The 16121-nt window shown below is 39.7% G+C and overlaps 2 protein-coding genes across 6 annotated transcripts in view; one reads left to right on the top strand and one right to left on the bottom strand.

Annotated features, from left to right (window-relative positions):
* LOC135227061 (CXXC motif containing zinc binding protein-like) overlaps nucleotides 1-78 on the top strand; it is a 62954-nt gene extending 62876 nt beyond the window's left edge. For all 3 annotated transcript variants that reach the window (XM_064266879.1, XM_064266878.1, XM_064266880.1), the window contains one exon: nucleotides 1-78. This exon is cut by the window's left edge and continues 1496 nt beyond it. The gene's annotated coding sequence lies outside the window, so the exon portion shown is untranslated.
* Nucleotides 4-16121, bottom strand: part of LOC135227060 (structural maintenance of chromosomes protein 6-like) — a 287005-nt gene continuing 270887 nt past the window's right edge. For all 3 annotated transcript variants that reach the window (XM_064266876.1, XM_064266875.1, XM_064266877.1), the window contains exon 25: nucleotides 4-293. In XM_064266876.1, coding sequence (XP_064122946.1) covers nucleotides 260-293 — 34 coding nt within the window. In that variant the 3' untranslated portion in view covers nucleotides 4-259. The remainder of the gene's footprint in view (nucleotides 294-16121) is intronic.

Genomic DNA, 16121 nt, shown 5'->3' with positions numbered 1-16121 from the left:
CAATAACTTTATATATTTTATTAAGAAAACAAAATCTGTACATCCTTACTTTTCTAAATAAAAATTGTTACAAATACAGTCTAAATTGATTTTAGCCTAAGCAATGGCATAACCGTAAGGGTTTTTGTACAATTTATTAAAAAATATGTCCTTTCAGTTATCAAAAAGCAATGTTCTTTTTAAATAAAGAAAATATATTGTCTGAGGCACCTTTTAAAACATTTACAATCCGTTTTAATTCTAAAAATTCCTTGATGGTTTATGCTGTAGCTGTTCTTTCTGGATCTGGCATTCTGCAAAGAGAAAAGATTCAGGTATTACTATGGATACAGTCCAACCTCTTTAATCTGGAAACCTTGGGACCAGGCCTCTGCTGGACCACAGAACCCAGAATATAGAATATATCCCTAAAAAATGAAGCCCCTCGGTAAACATAGTCTTGTAAGGTAACTCCACATACAAACCGCCTAGTTTCCAACTTAGCCTACTACTTCGCTAAGTTCTGACACTGCTTTTTTATCATTTTATTACTCATATATTGTAACTTCATCATTTTATAACTTTATACTGTATAATTTTCTTTAAAATAGTGTACTTAACAAATTTAGCCTACATTCTTGAGTTAGCCTAATCATTAGTCAACTACAGTATACTAAACTTCTCAGAATCTGCACATTATCGGTGACTTTCACGTCCTAAATTTTGTATCTTCATAATTATTGTTATTAGTTTCTTCCTCAATTATTTTGACTGTAGAGGGTAGTGAGGCAAACAAAAAAATAATAATAATAATACTAATTAATGAATTTGGCGATCAAATCTGAATATTGCCGTCAAACCATAAACAAAGCACACGCCATCTATTGAGGAAAATGAACACTAAACTATCTACATGGTGAGTCATATATTGAGCTGTGTTCCTGGAATGTTGCCCAATCAGATGAAAGCAAGGAATCTTGTGATATCTGGCAACGCATACATAGATCGGGTGAAGAATGGTCATAGACCATTCACCTATGGCAATGCGTCGGTCTTTTCTTAACCGCCTGGGCGAGTGTAGTGGTTAACCTCTCTTGCCCTTTACCCGATTCATTGCCCGTTTCGCTTGTGTTTAGTGTGTGTGTATGTTTGCTAATATTATGGCTTTTTCTGCTCCTTCTCGGCCTCGTCAACGTGTGTGCCCCGGGATTCCAGGTTTTCCGTGTTCTTGTTTATTGGCTTCGGCGCCGACCGATCCCACATCACATGTAGCAGGTGCTGTTTTTTTTTTACTATAACGAATCCTTGCACGGAATGCCGGGCATGGCCTCAAGAACAGTGGAAGTCGTTTTATAGAAGAGAGAGCATCGGAGAGTTTCAACTCTTCCTTCTTGGGAAGGTTTTTCACCTCTTCCCGATGCTTCGTCTCTTGCAGTATCAACCCCCATTGTAGTGTTGCTCCTGTGTCTCCTTCCTTTTCTTCCATTCATTCGTTGCTGGAAGTATCGGGAGGTCAACAGGCTGATTTTTGTAATGTCGCCCCATCTTCTTCAGGAGTTTATTTGATTCCCGGGAAGGGCGGGGCTTTTTCATCATTCTCATTTATTCCCGAGTTGGAGGCGATTTGGAAGACGCTCGGGCTCGGGGGGTACCCCGTCCTTGGAAGGGTTGCTTGCGCACTTTTTGGAGGCTTGCTACCCCCCACCTCAGGCTTGCCAGGCCATCCCCCCCTCTTCCTGGCCTCGTCTTCGTGGGTAGCTGAGGTCAGCCATCTCGTATTGCTCCGCCAGTGACTGCTGCTGCTTCTTCGAGTCGGAGGGAAGCTGTGGTTTCAGCCCCATTGATGACGTCACGGGATCCGTCGTTGTGTATTCCTCCACCAGTGGCGTCGGATTCCCCTTCACACCGAGGCAAAGCTGTGACGTCAATCCCAGTCATCTCCTCTGCACTGCCTCTCTCAGTCGTGACGTCATCTCTGCCACCCAGTTCGCTACATCTCCCTTCCATGTCATTGGAGTCTTCTCTTGCAGATCAGTCTGAGGTTATGCCAGGCAGTGCTTAAGAGGTTGGACTCAGTTTTGGATGTTAAGTTGGGAGGATTGGAAGGAAACTCGTTGCTTCGTCCCCGCCTCCTGCGAAGAGATCGCATAAGGAACCAGTACTGTCTTCCTCTCCTTCTTCCCCCTCTACGACAAAGCGTATCAAGCGTTGAAAGGCTAAGGACTTTGCTCTTTCTTCGCCTACGAGGGAGAAACAACGCAGACGTGTTCTCGAGAGTGTTGGTGTTTTGGAGAGTGTTAGTGTATCTTCCCTTGTGTAATCTGCAGCAGCTGCTTCGTCCTCTACATCGAATCGCGGCCGTGTTGCAACCTCCCCGTCCGTGCACATCTCGAGTGTGTTGCAACCTCCCCCGTCCATGCACATCGCGAGTGTGTTGCAACCTCCCCTGTCCATGCATCATCTTCTCCAAGGCCTATTCGTCGCCCTAGGGATCTCAAGGCGCCTGTAAAGAGGTTGAAGGTGGTGAGCGCGGAGTTGCTGCAGCAGGAGTATTTACGTGCCCCTCTCACTGATACTTCTAAGAGTTCGATTCTGGAGGATTCTCCTTCGATCTTGAATGTTCGGGATTCCTCTCCAACTCACGTTCGTAAGTCTGCCACGGCCATGACCATTAACGGACATGTTAATGAATCATCTTTTGGAGGAGAACATAGTGATATTCCTAGTGTTATAGTGGGTTCATCTCAGGTTAATTGGTGTTTCAGGCTGTTTGGCTGCTCACTCTTCCGTTAATTTTAATGAAGAAGGTACCTTAGAGGAGCCTACACATCCAAGAGTTTTTGTCTTCCTTTTCAGAAGTTGTTGGTCTCATTCGTAGGTTCAACAATTTGGAAAGTAGGTCTCGGGCTCTGTCGTCTTACACTCCTTGCTTGGAAGCCTTGGTGGGAGCTATGCAGGATCCCCACTCATCTCTTCAGCTTCCCTTGTCAGGCACATCTAGTCAGTCTTGGATAAGGTTAACGCCTCTGTTTCGGACCGGGACGGTTCGCTTCGCTCTAGGAGCTCTGCCAAGCTACTACTCCCACCTCTCACCAGGCATAGGAAGTACTATGCTATGAACTCAACTTTTTTTATGTTGCGCTATCTTAACCCAGACGTCATTCGCCTGAAACCGGGATTGACTTTGTAGCAGGTGGGGTTGGTGGCTCCGTCCTTGTCTCCGCAGGATGCCTCAGCGTTGGTGAGTGCATCCTCTCTTACCAATGTGTTGCAGTCCAGAGGCAAGGCGTTTTTGTATATGGCCCACCTCAGTGTTAATTTATGGGCTAACCTGCTGATTAGAATGCAATAGGCCAGCATTGGGCTGACACCAAAGACAGACTGGTGCACCAGGCTGTGTCTAAGTTGGAGTCTCATCCTTGGAGACGTCCGGCTCCTCCTCCTCCCCCTGTCCAGCAGCAGTCAAGAAGATCATTGCCTGGTAGGCCGTCGAGGCATTCGAGTTCGGCAGGGCCTTCCCGTTCGACTCAGCCTAGGTCAGAGGTAAAGGGGGCTGTCGGTAGGTTAGGCACCTCTCCCTCTCCTGTACCACGGGTGGGGGGATGCCTGGCGGGCCATTGGGCCAAGTGGCAGAGTTATGGGGTGGAGAAGTAGGTGGTAGATGTCCTTCGGGTGGGGTACCTACTGCCATTCGACTTCTCTCCTCCTCTGTCGGACAAACTGCAGCTCAGGAAGGCATATCCTCCAGATTCTCTGAAGTTCTTGGCTCTTCGGGAGGAGGTGCAGAAGATGCTGGACAAGGATGCGATAGAGGAAGTAGTGCGTCTGTCTCCGGGGTTTTACAGTCACATCTTCTTGGTGCTCAAGGTGTCGGGAGGATGGAGACCTGTGATCAACTTATCCATCTTGAATCACTTCATCAGGAAGACACGGTTCAAGATGGAGACCCCAAGTTTAGTGTTGGCAGCCATGAGGGAAGGCGAATCCATGCTGTCGATAAACTTAAGGGACGCATACTTCCAAATCCCTGTTCATCCGACATCCAGGAAGTTCCTTCACTTCTCTCTTAAGGACAAGGTCTTCGAGTTCAAAGTCCTATGCTTCGGGCTGACAACAGCCCCTCAAGTGTTCATAAGGGTCTTCTCTCTCGTGTCAAGTTGCCCATGCTCGCGATCCGTTTGCTGAGGTACCTCGACGATTAGTTGGTCTTGGCAGTTTCCAGGGAAAAGCTGCTGCAGGACAGAGATCGTCTACTTCGGTTCTGTCTGGAACTGGGCATCGTAGAGTTGAACCTCATACCCAGTAAAAGGATTCTATACCTGGGCATGGTCATCGATACGACGGTGGCAAAAGTTTTCCTGTCGTATCAGAGATTAGAGAAGTTGCAGGTGGTGGCACGCAACTTCCTGTCGGAACCACATCAGTCAGCGGATCAGTGGCAGGTTCTTCTGGGAGTGTTGTCATCCCTGGAGAAGCTGGTCCCTCATGGGCGTCTACATCTTCGGTCTCTGCAATGGAGACTGGGAGGATTCTGGTCTCCGGCAGGAGACTCACCCCTGCTCATGGTTCCTCTGTCTCTAGAAGTGAGAGAAGACCTTTGTTGGTGGTTGGACAACCAGAATCTTTCGAAGGATGTCCCTCTGCATTCTCTTCCACCGGACTTCCTTCTGTTCTTAGACGCCTCCCTCGCAGGTTGGGCGGCCTCATTGCTTCAGGCGTTTGGAGGACAAGCAGCAACATATCAACGTCTCGGAGTTGAGTGGCAGACAAGCTTTTCCAGGTTTTGGGTAGACCCATGTTGGACCTTTTTGCGGCTCGCTTCAACAGGAAGCTGATATATTCTGTTCAATGGTCCCAGATCCTTTAGCATTGGCAAAGGATGCATTCCAAAATACCTGGGACAACATGGAGGTGTATGCCTTCCTTCCGTTTTGTTTGATCCGTCAAGTTCTGAACAGGCTAATGAGTTCACAGGATCTCAGGATGATTTTGGTAGCCCCCCCGGTGGCCTCAGGCAAAATGTTCCCAGATCTTCTGTTGTTGTTGTGAAAGGTTCCGAGGGAGATTCCCCCTTGGCGACATCTGTGTCAGCCCCATGCGGAAATGTTCTACCAGTCAGTAGAATCCCTGTCTCTTCATGGTTGGCGTCCCACCTCGGTGGTCGCGGGTTTGATTCTCGGCCATTCCATTGAGGAGTGAGAGATGTGTATTTCTGGTGATAAAAATTCACTTTCGACGTAGTTCGGAAGTCACGTAAAGCCGTTGGTCCCGTTGCTGAATAACCACTGGTTCCATGCAACGTAAAAGCACTATACAAACAAAGCGGCCCTGAGTTTGGAGTTATGCCCTAAAGGTATCGACATCTCTTCCTGGGAACTTTCCTTGCTAGTTAAGGGGTTTGAGCAGTTAAGTTCTCCTAGAGAGCTCAAGCCTCCGATGTGGGATGTTTCCTTGGTTCTTATGAGCTTCACTAAGAGTCCATATGAGCCCTTGCGTCGCTCATCAGACAGGAACTTGACGCTCCAGGCAGTTTTCCTTCTGGCCTTGGCATCTTCCAAGAGGGTAGGAGAGCTCCACAGTCTGAGCTATGAGGTGAAGCCCACCAGGGGTTGGGGGTCGTTGTCCTTCGAATTTCTCCCGGGATTCGTGGCCAAGACCCAAAATCCCCCTCCCTGTGCACGATGACAGGTTCACTTCATTTTCCATTCCATCACCGAATGACTGTGGGTGGTGATGCTCAAGAGCTTTGGTTGTGCCCTGTCCGGGCCCTGCATTGCTATCTTAAAAGGACTCGGCACCTTAGACCAGGCTGCCGCAGACTTTTTGTTAGCACAGTCCATACAAGAAAGAGGTGTCTAAGAATTCTATCTCTTTGGATACGGGAAGCCATCAGACAGGCATACTTGTCTCTTGATGATTCCACCACCATGTCTGTGCAGGCTAGAGCGCATGACGTTAAGGGTATTGGTCCCTCTCTGGCTTTCAAAAAGAACTTGGCTGTACATAGAGTGCTGAGTGCTGGTAATTAGTTACACCAGTCCACGTTCGCTTCTTTTTATCTTAAGGATGTTGCCCACAGATCCGCGGACACGTTTTCCCTGGGTCCTGTGGTGGCTGCCCAACAGGTTGTGCAACTCATAGTTGCCCCTAACAGGGCACTTTTGTATCTTACCTTAAGATGATTGTGTGGATGAGAGAATGAGTGAGTTGGTTGGTCTCCTTCTTTCTCTTGTACCTTTCCTCCTTCCTACAGGTGGGTTAAGGAATAGATACGTCATTCGCTGGACTGGTCTGATACAATGAGTAAGGTAGTCATACTGATAGTGTGGTCGCTTAATATGCAAACGTCAAACCCTCTATTCAGTAGCATATGCTCCACTCCTTGGCAAGGAGTTGAGAGAAGTACAAACCCTGGTGTGTTGGTTTGCTATTAGACAGTCAAAGTTTCTCTTTGGTTCCCTATACAATGGTTCTCCCACATATCATTGTACATCACTCAGGGCCTGAGTGGTTAAATATCAATTTATCTAGCTTCTCAACGGACTTCAGTCCCTCTCCAGAAGTCATTTCTTCTGGAAGCTGGACTGGTGGGTAGGCCCCCAGCCAGTCTAGGATGTCTTGTACCTCCCTCCAAGTATGAGTCTATCCTATTGTTAAGACCGAAGGTTTGTTCGCGAATGAACAAATGACAAATTTTCTAAGGCAATTGGTATTTTTCATAGCTACAAACCTGAGGTCTTAACGTTATAGTGCCCGCCTCTAGCCGCCCCTCTGTGTGTTAAGATATCCTGAGTTGGGAAAGACTGATGCGTTGCCGTAGGTGAATGGTCTTTGATCATTCTTCACCCGATCTACGCATGCGTTGCCAGATATCACAAGATTCCTTGCTTTCATCTGTCTTTTAAGCGGATCCAGCTTGGCGCTAGAAATTATCCTATTGTTAAGACCTCAGGTTTGTAGCTATGAAAAATACAAATTGTCTTAGAAAATTTGTCATTTTAGGTGGCCTTGAAGATGGGAGGATTTGAGGCTACATTTACCACTATTAGACAATGGTCACTGGTAAATCTATCATTTATAACTTCAATTGAAGTCAACAAGGCAATCATCACTGCATATACATAGATAAATCAATTGCTGATAGTGTTCACGTTAGAATGTAGAAATGTGTAGACTCCCCAGTGTTTAGGATTCCCACATTTTCACCCATTATGATGGCACACAGGCACCTTCCTCTTTGATTGGTGATGATGTCACCCCAAAGAGGGCTTCTGCTACTGATATCTTCCAGAATAAGACATGGTAACTGTTGAGTAAGGGATTTAAATTCATCAACGGGGAAGGCTTCACTAGGTGGACGGTGGAGAGTACACTGTATATTTTCTTTGCAAATGGATCGGCACAACTACCAATTGCAGTGTAGACTGAACACTAAATAGAATTTTGTGGGGTGTGATTACAAATATAAAAAGCTACACCCTTTTGGCTTCCAATATATTTATATTTATGGGGAATGATAGGATGTATACCCTTGTGGGCTGGGACATGTATTATTACCAATCATAGTCTCCTGCAAAGCTATACAGTGGAGCATTGCTTAATCCCAAATCAGCAATCACGGAATCAGTCATTCACAGGTTTTTTCTTGGACCGCTTCTCATGCTATATCACTGGTATGAATCGCAGCATCGCGGGACAAACGTGTTGCATGTGCGTTATTTATTGGTAGGCTGAATAGTAAAACCATTTTATACCTTATATATTATCGTCATATTTTCATAATATAAAGGCTATTCGTAGAATAATTTCATACCAGTGAAATCAACTTTTATCTATGCAAAGCCAGCCAGCTGACAAAAGTATATAAAAATCAAATTATGGTAGCGTTCACAGCAAGATTATCTTTCAAAATTGTAATAGTACTAGTCATGGTAGTAATAATATTTGGAATATACGTAACATTCATTTTCAATACAAAATATCATTGTTATTCTGGTAGTAAATAATAGTTTAGAATGATCACATGTACACTGCATTGTCAGGGGTTTGTGGCAGCGATGAAACAAACAAAATAACGTTTTCCTTTTAGGCTACGTGTTCAGGAAAAACATGAATAGAATCGGCTTTGCGAATCCGTTTATTTTGATATTTTTAATGATACAATAACTATCATTTGTAGTACTAACACGGATCTGTTGAGTCCAGTGTTACCAATTTCACATTTTTAATGCTAGCTTTCATTTTCTTGAGTAATTAGCAAGAAAATGTTCAATCTAGCATCTGGCAGGAAAACTTGCATATGTTTTTTCAAATACATCTAGGATACGTATTTTGACATCAAAACTTTGTAATGTTAAGTTGAATATTTCTTTTATTCTACTATGTTTGATATATCATGTAAGAAAAAGGACAAAATCTTGCAAAACCATTTTCAGGAATTGAACAGAATAGGTTTCGAAATTATTCGGAATCATGTAACAATAATGTACAAGTACACTGTGTATGTTAGAAACATGTTTGAATCGAAAAAGAGAGCAATCGGTTGAAATTGGCTGGGTGGCATTGTTGTGTATGATGTGAATTTTTTTAGCACTTTATGGAGCAAAATCTAGCAAGAAATTGCCATTCCCATTTGGCAATACTACTGGCCTGCCCACGTTTTATGTTGTTATTGAAGTCGTGTTCGCCGCGTTCTTTAAATTGTACCCATATAAACGAGTTAATTATGTGGCATCCAAAAGCCCAGATTCTTTTACTCTTATGGGAAAGAAGCCTAAACGTCAGATGAAGGTTATTATGTGTAATATATTAACATGTTTGTGAAGAAGGGAAGAGATGTTTCGCTGGATGCTGCTGGTAGCATTATTTATACTGGGAAAAATGAATAACAGGGATTTTTCATAGGGCGACACAGGTCGACACCAGAAATCTTTATTATTCATCCGATTGCACTGCAAAATCGTCGCTATCTTTATCAACATAGATCGTTGGTGATTACCCATATGATTTACATAATTTTGATATTTCTCTTACCTCTCTTCCTCTCTTTCCTTATAAAAGAAAAGAGGCCCACGTGAGTACGTAATAGCACATGCGTATGTAGGCTTCTAGCTGTAATCCATAGGCTAGTAGGCTACATATGTACAGTAGTACATATACTACATATATTTTTAAGGCTAATGTTGTAAAATAACTTTTAAACTGTCTTGAATTGTTTAAGGTGATAGTTGAAGACATATTTGGTGTCTGAACTAAAGTAGGCAGTTTTTAGCAATTTTTGAGGGGGGTACCAGGATAGCACGGGTATTTACTTATCATGGGAGGTTCTGGGCCCTATCTCCCGCAATTATCGAGGCCCTACTGTACATACATACAGAAGACACTTCTGATATGAGCAGCCTTAGCTCTTCCCCATTTGGCTTTTAATCCCTGACAGTTCCACACAAGAAAATTAATGAATTTTATTCAAACTTTGAGGCTGTTAAATTGGAGCCCCTTTTTTGGTTATTTTACTTTACTACCTTGCACCTGCTTTATTCCAGAAGGAGACTGATTGCTGATGGCTGCCTTCCTTTTTAACCCTCTTGTGCACAGGCCAAAAATATAAGGGTGTAAGGTACACTACTTTTCCCCTGGGCCGAAAAGAACAGCGCAAGGAAAAGTTTTTTGGTAAAATTCGGTATGTCCGAATTATAACTGATATATGCTCCTGGTTAGCGTTATTATGTCAGGAAATGACTGAATTATTTCCTAAAGCAATAAGAACATCTTTACGAGGCTTAGAAATAATAAAAACAATGTGATGAACGTGAAATTTTAAAGAAAAATCTTGGATATTTTTTGGAAATAATCATGAAAAATATAATTAAATTTGGGGAGTTTGTTTTATACCTAAATTATGTAGAAATGTTTGATATTTCACATGGAAGCGATAATTTTGCTATACTACAGTGTTCCCCCCCCCCTAATTCACAGGGGATGCGTATTTGAAAGTTCAAATACCAAATGTATACTTAAAGTATCATTGTACATCAAATATACTATTGAATTGGTATTGTTAATATAATTTCAAAGTCATCTTAAACATTTTACCATTAGAAATATATAAACAGCCAATAAGAGAGAGAGAGAGAGAGAGAATAACTCCTTACGATATCAATAGATTGAAAGGAACTTTTATAGGCAACACTTATTTCTCCTCCCATAAATACATATATCTATTCCAGAGAAGGGAGAAAGAGAGGACTGAACAATTATGTTTGTCTGTATATCAATTCATTTGCTGAGAGAAAGAGAGAAACACCAAATGTAAACCTTATGTAACATCCTACATAAAACTTACCTTAAATTATTATCATATTAATGTATTAATCTTGGAGACTGTATCAATATAATTTCAAAGTAATCCTGAACATTAGTACCCTTAAAGGTATATACGTACATACATACGTACTTCTAACACTTGCAGCCAAGAGAGAGAGAGAGAGTTGTCCTTACAGTATTTATAAGAGTGAAATGGAAAGATTATTGTATTAAAAATACTCACATATGAATTTTGTAATTACATTTATATATTATTATTATACACATATTATTATTGGAAAATAATTATAATAAATTTATTACATACATGTACCATAAAAAGGATCTCCTGAGAGAGAGAGAGAGAGAGAGAGAGAGAGAGAGAGAGAGAGAGAGAGAGAGAGAGAGAGAGAGAGATTGAAAAAAAAAAACCATTAAATTCGTTGACCATTGTATGGCACTGTTACTTGACACGTTTGACAGCTTCCCAGCTCCGAGTGTCACTGGAGTTACAAGAAGGTAGGGAAACTGATACAGAAAAAGACAAAGGGAAGAATTTTCATTTGAAATTATTAGTATTATTATTATTTGAAAATCTTAATAAACACATGCATCTACCATAATTCTCTTATCACAGTAAGAGAGAGGAGTTATCCTTACGTAAGTGAAATGGAAAGGTAATTTTTATCTCTTTAAAATACTACCACATACGAATTTTGTAATTACAGTTTTATTATTATTATTATTATTAACAACAGAAAATATCAATAAACATTTTACATACAAGTACCATAAAAATTCTTTAATCTTAGTAAAGAGAGAGAGAGAGTGTGTGTGTGTGTGTATATCTCTGTTCTCTCAGAAAATACTTATATCGCTTCCAGCAAAACAGAGGGAGGGAGTTACCACTATGACATACATATCCTGTGTGGCAAAAGGGGGAGAGAGAGAGAGAGAGAGTTATCCTTAATTAAAAGAGTGACATGGATAGATTATTGTATTTCTTTAAAATACTATCACATAATATGAATTTTGTAATTACAGTTATATTAATATTATTATCATTATATTATTATTATTTTAAAGTATTAAAAACAAATAGTTCATGCACTATAAAAATTCTCGAGTCTCAGCAAATGAGAGAGAGAGAGAGAGAGAGAGAAATTGCATGAACACTTGGTGGCAACAACACAACAGCTCCTCCCCCTCCAGTCCCATTACTTGATATATCTGACAGCTTTAGTGCCTGGAGTTTGAGAGAGAAGACTGGGATTTCCTTCATTCTTACATCATTTTTCAAATTTATAAACTAAAATCTTACTAATTCACTTTAGTATTTTCTTTAATGAATTGATATTATTGCTGTATACATTAATATTAATATTTAAAAATAGTAAATCAATTATTTATCATACAAAAAACCATACATCTCTGTAGGAAAGAGAGAGAGAGAGAGAGAATTATTATTTTTATTATGTGATACCATTTAATCTTATTAATCTTACTAATACAGTATTAATCAGCATTAATATTTGAAAATTTGTAAATAATTTTTGTACCATAAAAAAAGCACATCAAAATAAACTAATTAATGAGGATTTTCGCCGGAAAATCCCGTGAATAGGCAAATCCCCCACAAATAATGGGTATATATGGTCCAGAGAGAAATCCACGAATCAGTGAGTCCGCGAATCAGGAGAACGCGAATACGGGGATCCAGTGTAAATGTGTTTGCTAATTAGCTGTAATTGATTAAAAGATGCTAATTTTTTATAGAGTGCAATTTTCAGATTTTCCAACCTACTTATGTTTAAGTTTTGTATCGTAGGTAAGTAAGCTAGCAGTGTCTGGTTTATGTTTTCTTCGAGATTCATCATCTGTCATCCCAAAGGCACGAACTGTGTTTTCTATCATTGATGCGCCGGTGCACATGGAAAAAACTTTATTGATGTGCTACGTGTCATCAGATCATGATGTTGATGGTACTGCCTCCATGGTGGAGGAGCCTTCTACAGATGGCACAGCCTCCCTAGTATCATGGGTGCTAGGCACTTGTAAAAGCATCATCAAAACAAATTTCCAGCTCAGGAGTTCCAAACAAAGCTGGAGCTACCTAAGAAGTAGGAGAGTCAGACACCTACAGACAACTGGTGAATCCTCCGAAGCATTAGGGACACCAGTCACAGAGGATGTAGGCTTCGGGACACTTTCAGTTGGCACAGCCTTCAAAGAGGCCAATACACTAGGTATAACTAGTGCAACCTCTAGAGAGGCAGACATGCCAAGAGTATCTGGCATGGCCTCCCAAGAGGCAGGAATGCCACAGACAACTGGCACAAATGAAATGATGTTTCATTGATATTTTGCTGTTTTTTTTAAATTAAATATGTGCACTGTTTGAGAGAGAGAAACTGGTTTTTACATAAAGTCTAAGCACAGTGTAAATGGATTCTGTGAGTGAAATGATGAATGTTTCATTAATATTTTTTTCATTAAAGGATTGGATATATAGTATATATATATATATATATATATATATATATATATATATATATATATATATATACATATATATATATATACACACACAGGCGGCCCATGGTTAACGGCACAATCGCTCAGCGGCAAATTGGTTTTACGGCCATAGTAAAAAATATTCATGAAAAAAATAAGACATTTTAAGGAATTTTTACGGTACAATTTTCGGTTAACAGTGCAGCTAGCACCATTATCTAACGAGTTCATACATATGTGCACTGTTTGAGAGAGAGAAACTGGTTTTTACATCAAGTCTAAGCAGTGTAAATGGATTCTGTGAATGAAAGATGAAGCTGAATGTTTCATTAATATCATTAAAGGATATATATATATATATATATATATATATATATATATATATATATATATATATATATATATAGATATATATATAATATATATATATATATATATATATATATACATATATAATATATATATATGGATATATATTATCGGCGCCCATGGTTAACGACACAATCGCTCAGCGGCGAATCAGTTTTACGGCCATAGTAAAAAAATATTCATATGAAAATAAGGTATTTTTACAGCACAATTTTCGGTTAACAGTGCCGCTAGCACCGTTGTCTAGCGAGTTCATACATTTGTAGAAATGCCGTTCAGACCATAAAGGTTATGCAAATGATATTAACAAATTTTATTGAGTTATACATAGGTATTAGGGTAAAATATATGCCTCTGATGCTGTTCTTTGCCGAAAATATAGTTACATGAGTGCAAATTTAGCTATGGATGTGTTGATTTATAAATAATTTTTGTACCATAAAATGCACATCAAAATACACTAATTAATGATGATTTTTGCCGGAAAATCCCGCGAATAGGCGAATCCCCCACAAATAATGGGTATATATGGTCCAGAGAGAAATACACGAATCAGGAGAACGCGAATACGGGGGTCCACTGTAAATGTGTTTGCTAATGAGCTGTAATTGATTAAAAAATGCTAATTTTTTATAGAGTGCAATTTTCAGATTTTCCAACCTACTTATGTTTAAGTTTTGTATCGTAGGTAGGTAAGCTAGCATTGTTGGGTTTGTGTTTTCTTCGAGATTCATCATCTGTCATCCCAAAGGCACCAACTATGTTTTCTATCATTGATGCGCCGGTGCACACGGAAAAAATTTATTGATGTGCTACGTGTCATCAGATCACGAGTGGGTTAATATTGACGTTGATGGTGCTGCCTCCATGGTGGAGGAGCCTTCTACAGATGGCACAGCCTCCCTAGTATCATGGGTGCTGGGCACTTGTAAAAGCATCATCAAAACAAATTTCCAGCTCAGAGTTCCAAACAAAGCTGGAACCACCTAAGAAGTAGGAGAGTCAGACACCTACAGACAAAACTGGTGCACCCTCCGAAGCATTAGGGACACCAGTCACAGAGGGTGTAGGCTTCGGGACACTTTCAGTTGGCACAGCCTTCCAAGAGGCCAATACACTAGGTATAACTAGTGCAACCTCTAGAGAGGCAGACGTGCCAAGAGTATCTGGCATGGCCTCCCAAGAGGCAGGAATGCCACAGACAACTGGCACAAATGAAATGATGTTTCATTGATATTTTGCTGTTTTTTTTTTTATTAAATATGTGCACTGTTTGAGAGATAGAAACTGGTTTTTACATCAAGTCTAAGCACAGTGTAAATGGATTCTGCGAGTGAAATGATGAATGTTTCATTAATATTTTTTTCATTAAAGGATTATATATATATATATATATATATCTATATATATATATATAGATATATATATTATATATATATATATATATATATATATATATATATATATATATAATATATATACAGGCGACCCATGGTTAACGGCACAATTGCTCAGCGGAGAATCAGTTTTACGGCCATAGTAAAAAATATTCATGAAAAAATAAGGCATTTTAAGGTATTTTTACGGCACAATTTTCGGTTAACAGTGCCGTTAGCACCGTTGTCTAACGAGTTCATACATTTCTAGAAATGCCATTCAGACCATAAAGGTTATGCAAATGATATTAACAAATTTTATTGAGAGTTATTTCATAGGTATTAGGGTAAAATGTACGCCTCTGACGCTGTTCTTTGCCGAAAATATAGAGTTAAATGAGTGCAAATTTAGCTATGGATGTGTTGATTTATAAATGTTCATGCTTTTATGTTTAAAATGTATATGAAAATGTATTACTTATAGGGTATTTTTATTTCTGCACAGAAATATGATACAAAGGCAGCTTTTGAAACTGCCCTTCACGTTATCAAAGAGGATGTTTTTTCATGTTCTTGTGAGCCGCCGCCTGCCACTCTTCAGAAAATATAGTTAAAAAAAAAAAGTGCAAATTTAGTGATCAATGTGTCGATTTTATAAATGTTCATGCTTTTATGTTTAAAATGTGTATGAAAATATACTACGTACAGGGTATTTTTATTTCTGCGCAGAAATATGATACTAAGGCAGCTTTTGAAACTGCCCTTCACGTTATCCAATACGATTTTTTTTCATGTTCGTTCTTGTAAGCCGCCGCCTTCCGCTCTTCCGAAAATATAGTTAGAGTGCTAATTTAGCGATCAATGTGTCGATTTTATAAATGTTCATGCTTTTATGTTTAAAATGTGTATGAAAATATATAACGTATAGGGTATTTTTATTTTTGTACATAAATATGATACAAATTAAGGCAGCTTTTGTAACTACCCTCTACATTGTCAGAGGATGTTTTTTCCTGTTCGTTCTTGTCCGCCAGTTCCGAAAAATGCATGGTGTTATTTTATTAATTATGCATCTTTTCCATAAATCCTTTAAAAAGTTAAACATTACTTCACTGTATCCAATAACATTGTATGTATTCTTATATTATTGTATTATAAATTACTACGGCAAATCTAAGCCAGTATTCCGTAGAGCGGCCAATGTTTTGGTTTGAAGTCAGATGATGGCAAATACGAGTTTGCTTCGCCATATTTAACGCAATTCTGAGCGAATTTTCTTGCTTCTAGTTTGCATGAACTAATATCTAGATACTTGACTTATATGAGACGAGGTTATTTTTCCTTGTACGACATTTTTTTAGGTGGAAATATGAATTGAATAGGTCTTGTTGTGATTGTGATCTAATTTTTTTTTTTCGTTAACAGATTATGTTGGCAGCATGTAGATTTAGATTGCGTAAAAAAATTATGTGATTCCGTTCGCAATTTTCCTTTATATCATCGTAATACTACCTTTACATTATTTATCTTATATCGGCGTGAAACCAACAGTAAAATGTGTTCTTTCAAGCACAGTCATTT

This window comes from Macrobrachium nipponense, chromosome 15 (genome assembly GCF_015104395.2).
Source record: "Macrobrachium nipponense isolate FS-2020 chromosome 15, ASM1510439v2, whole genome shotgun sequence".
NCBI lineage: Eukaryota > Metazoa > Arthropoda > Malacostraca > Decapoda > Palaemonidae > Macrobrachium > Macrobrachium nipponense.
The sequence above is the reverse complement of the archived record's forward strand: the minus strand, read 5'-3'. Positions and strand labels throughout refer to the sequence as shown.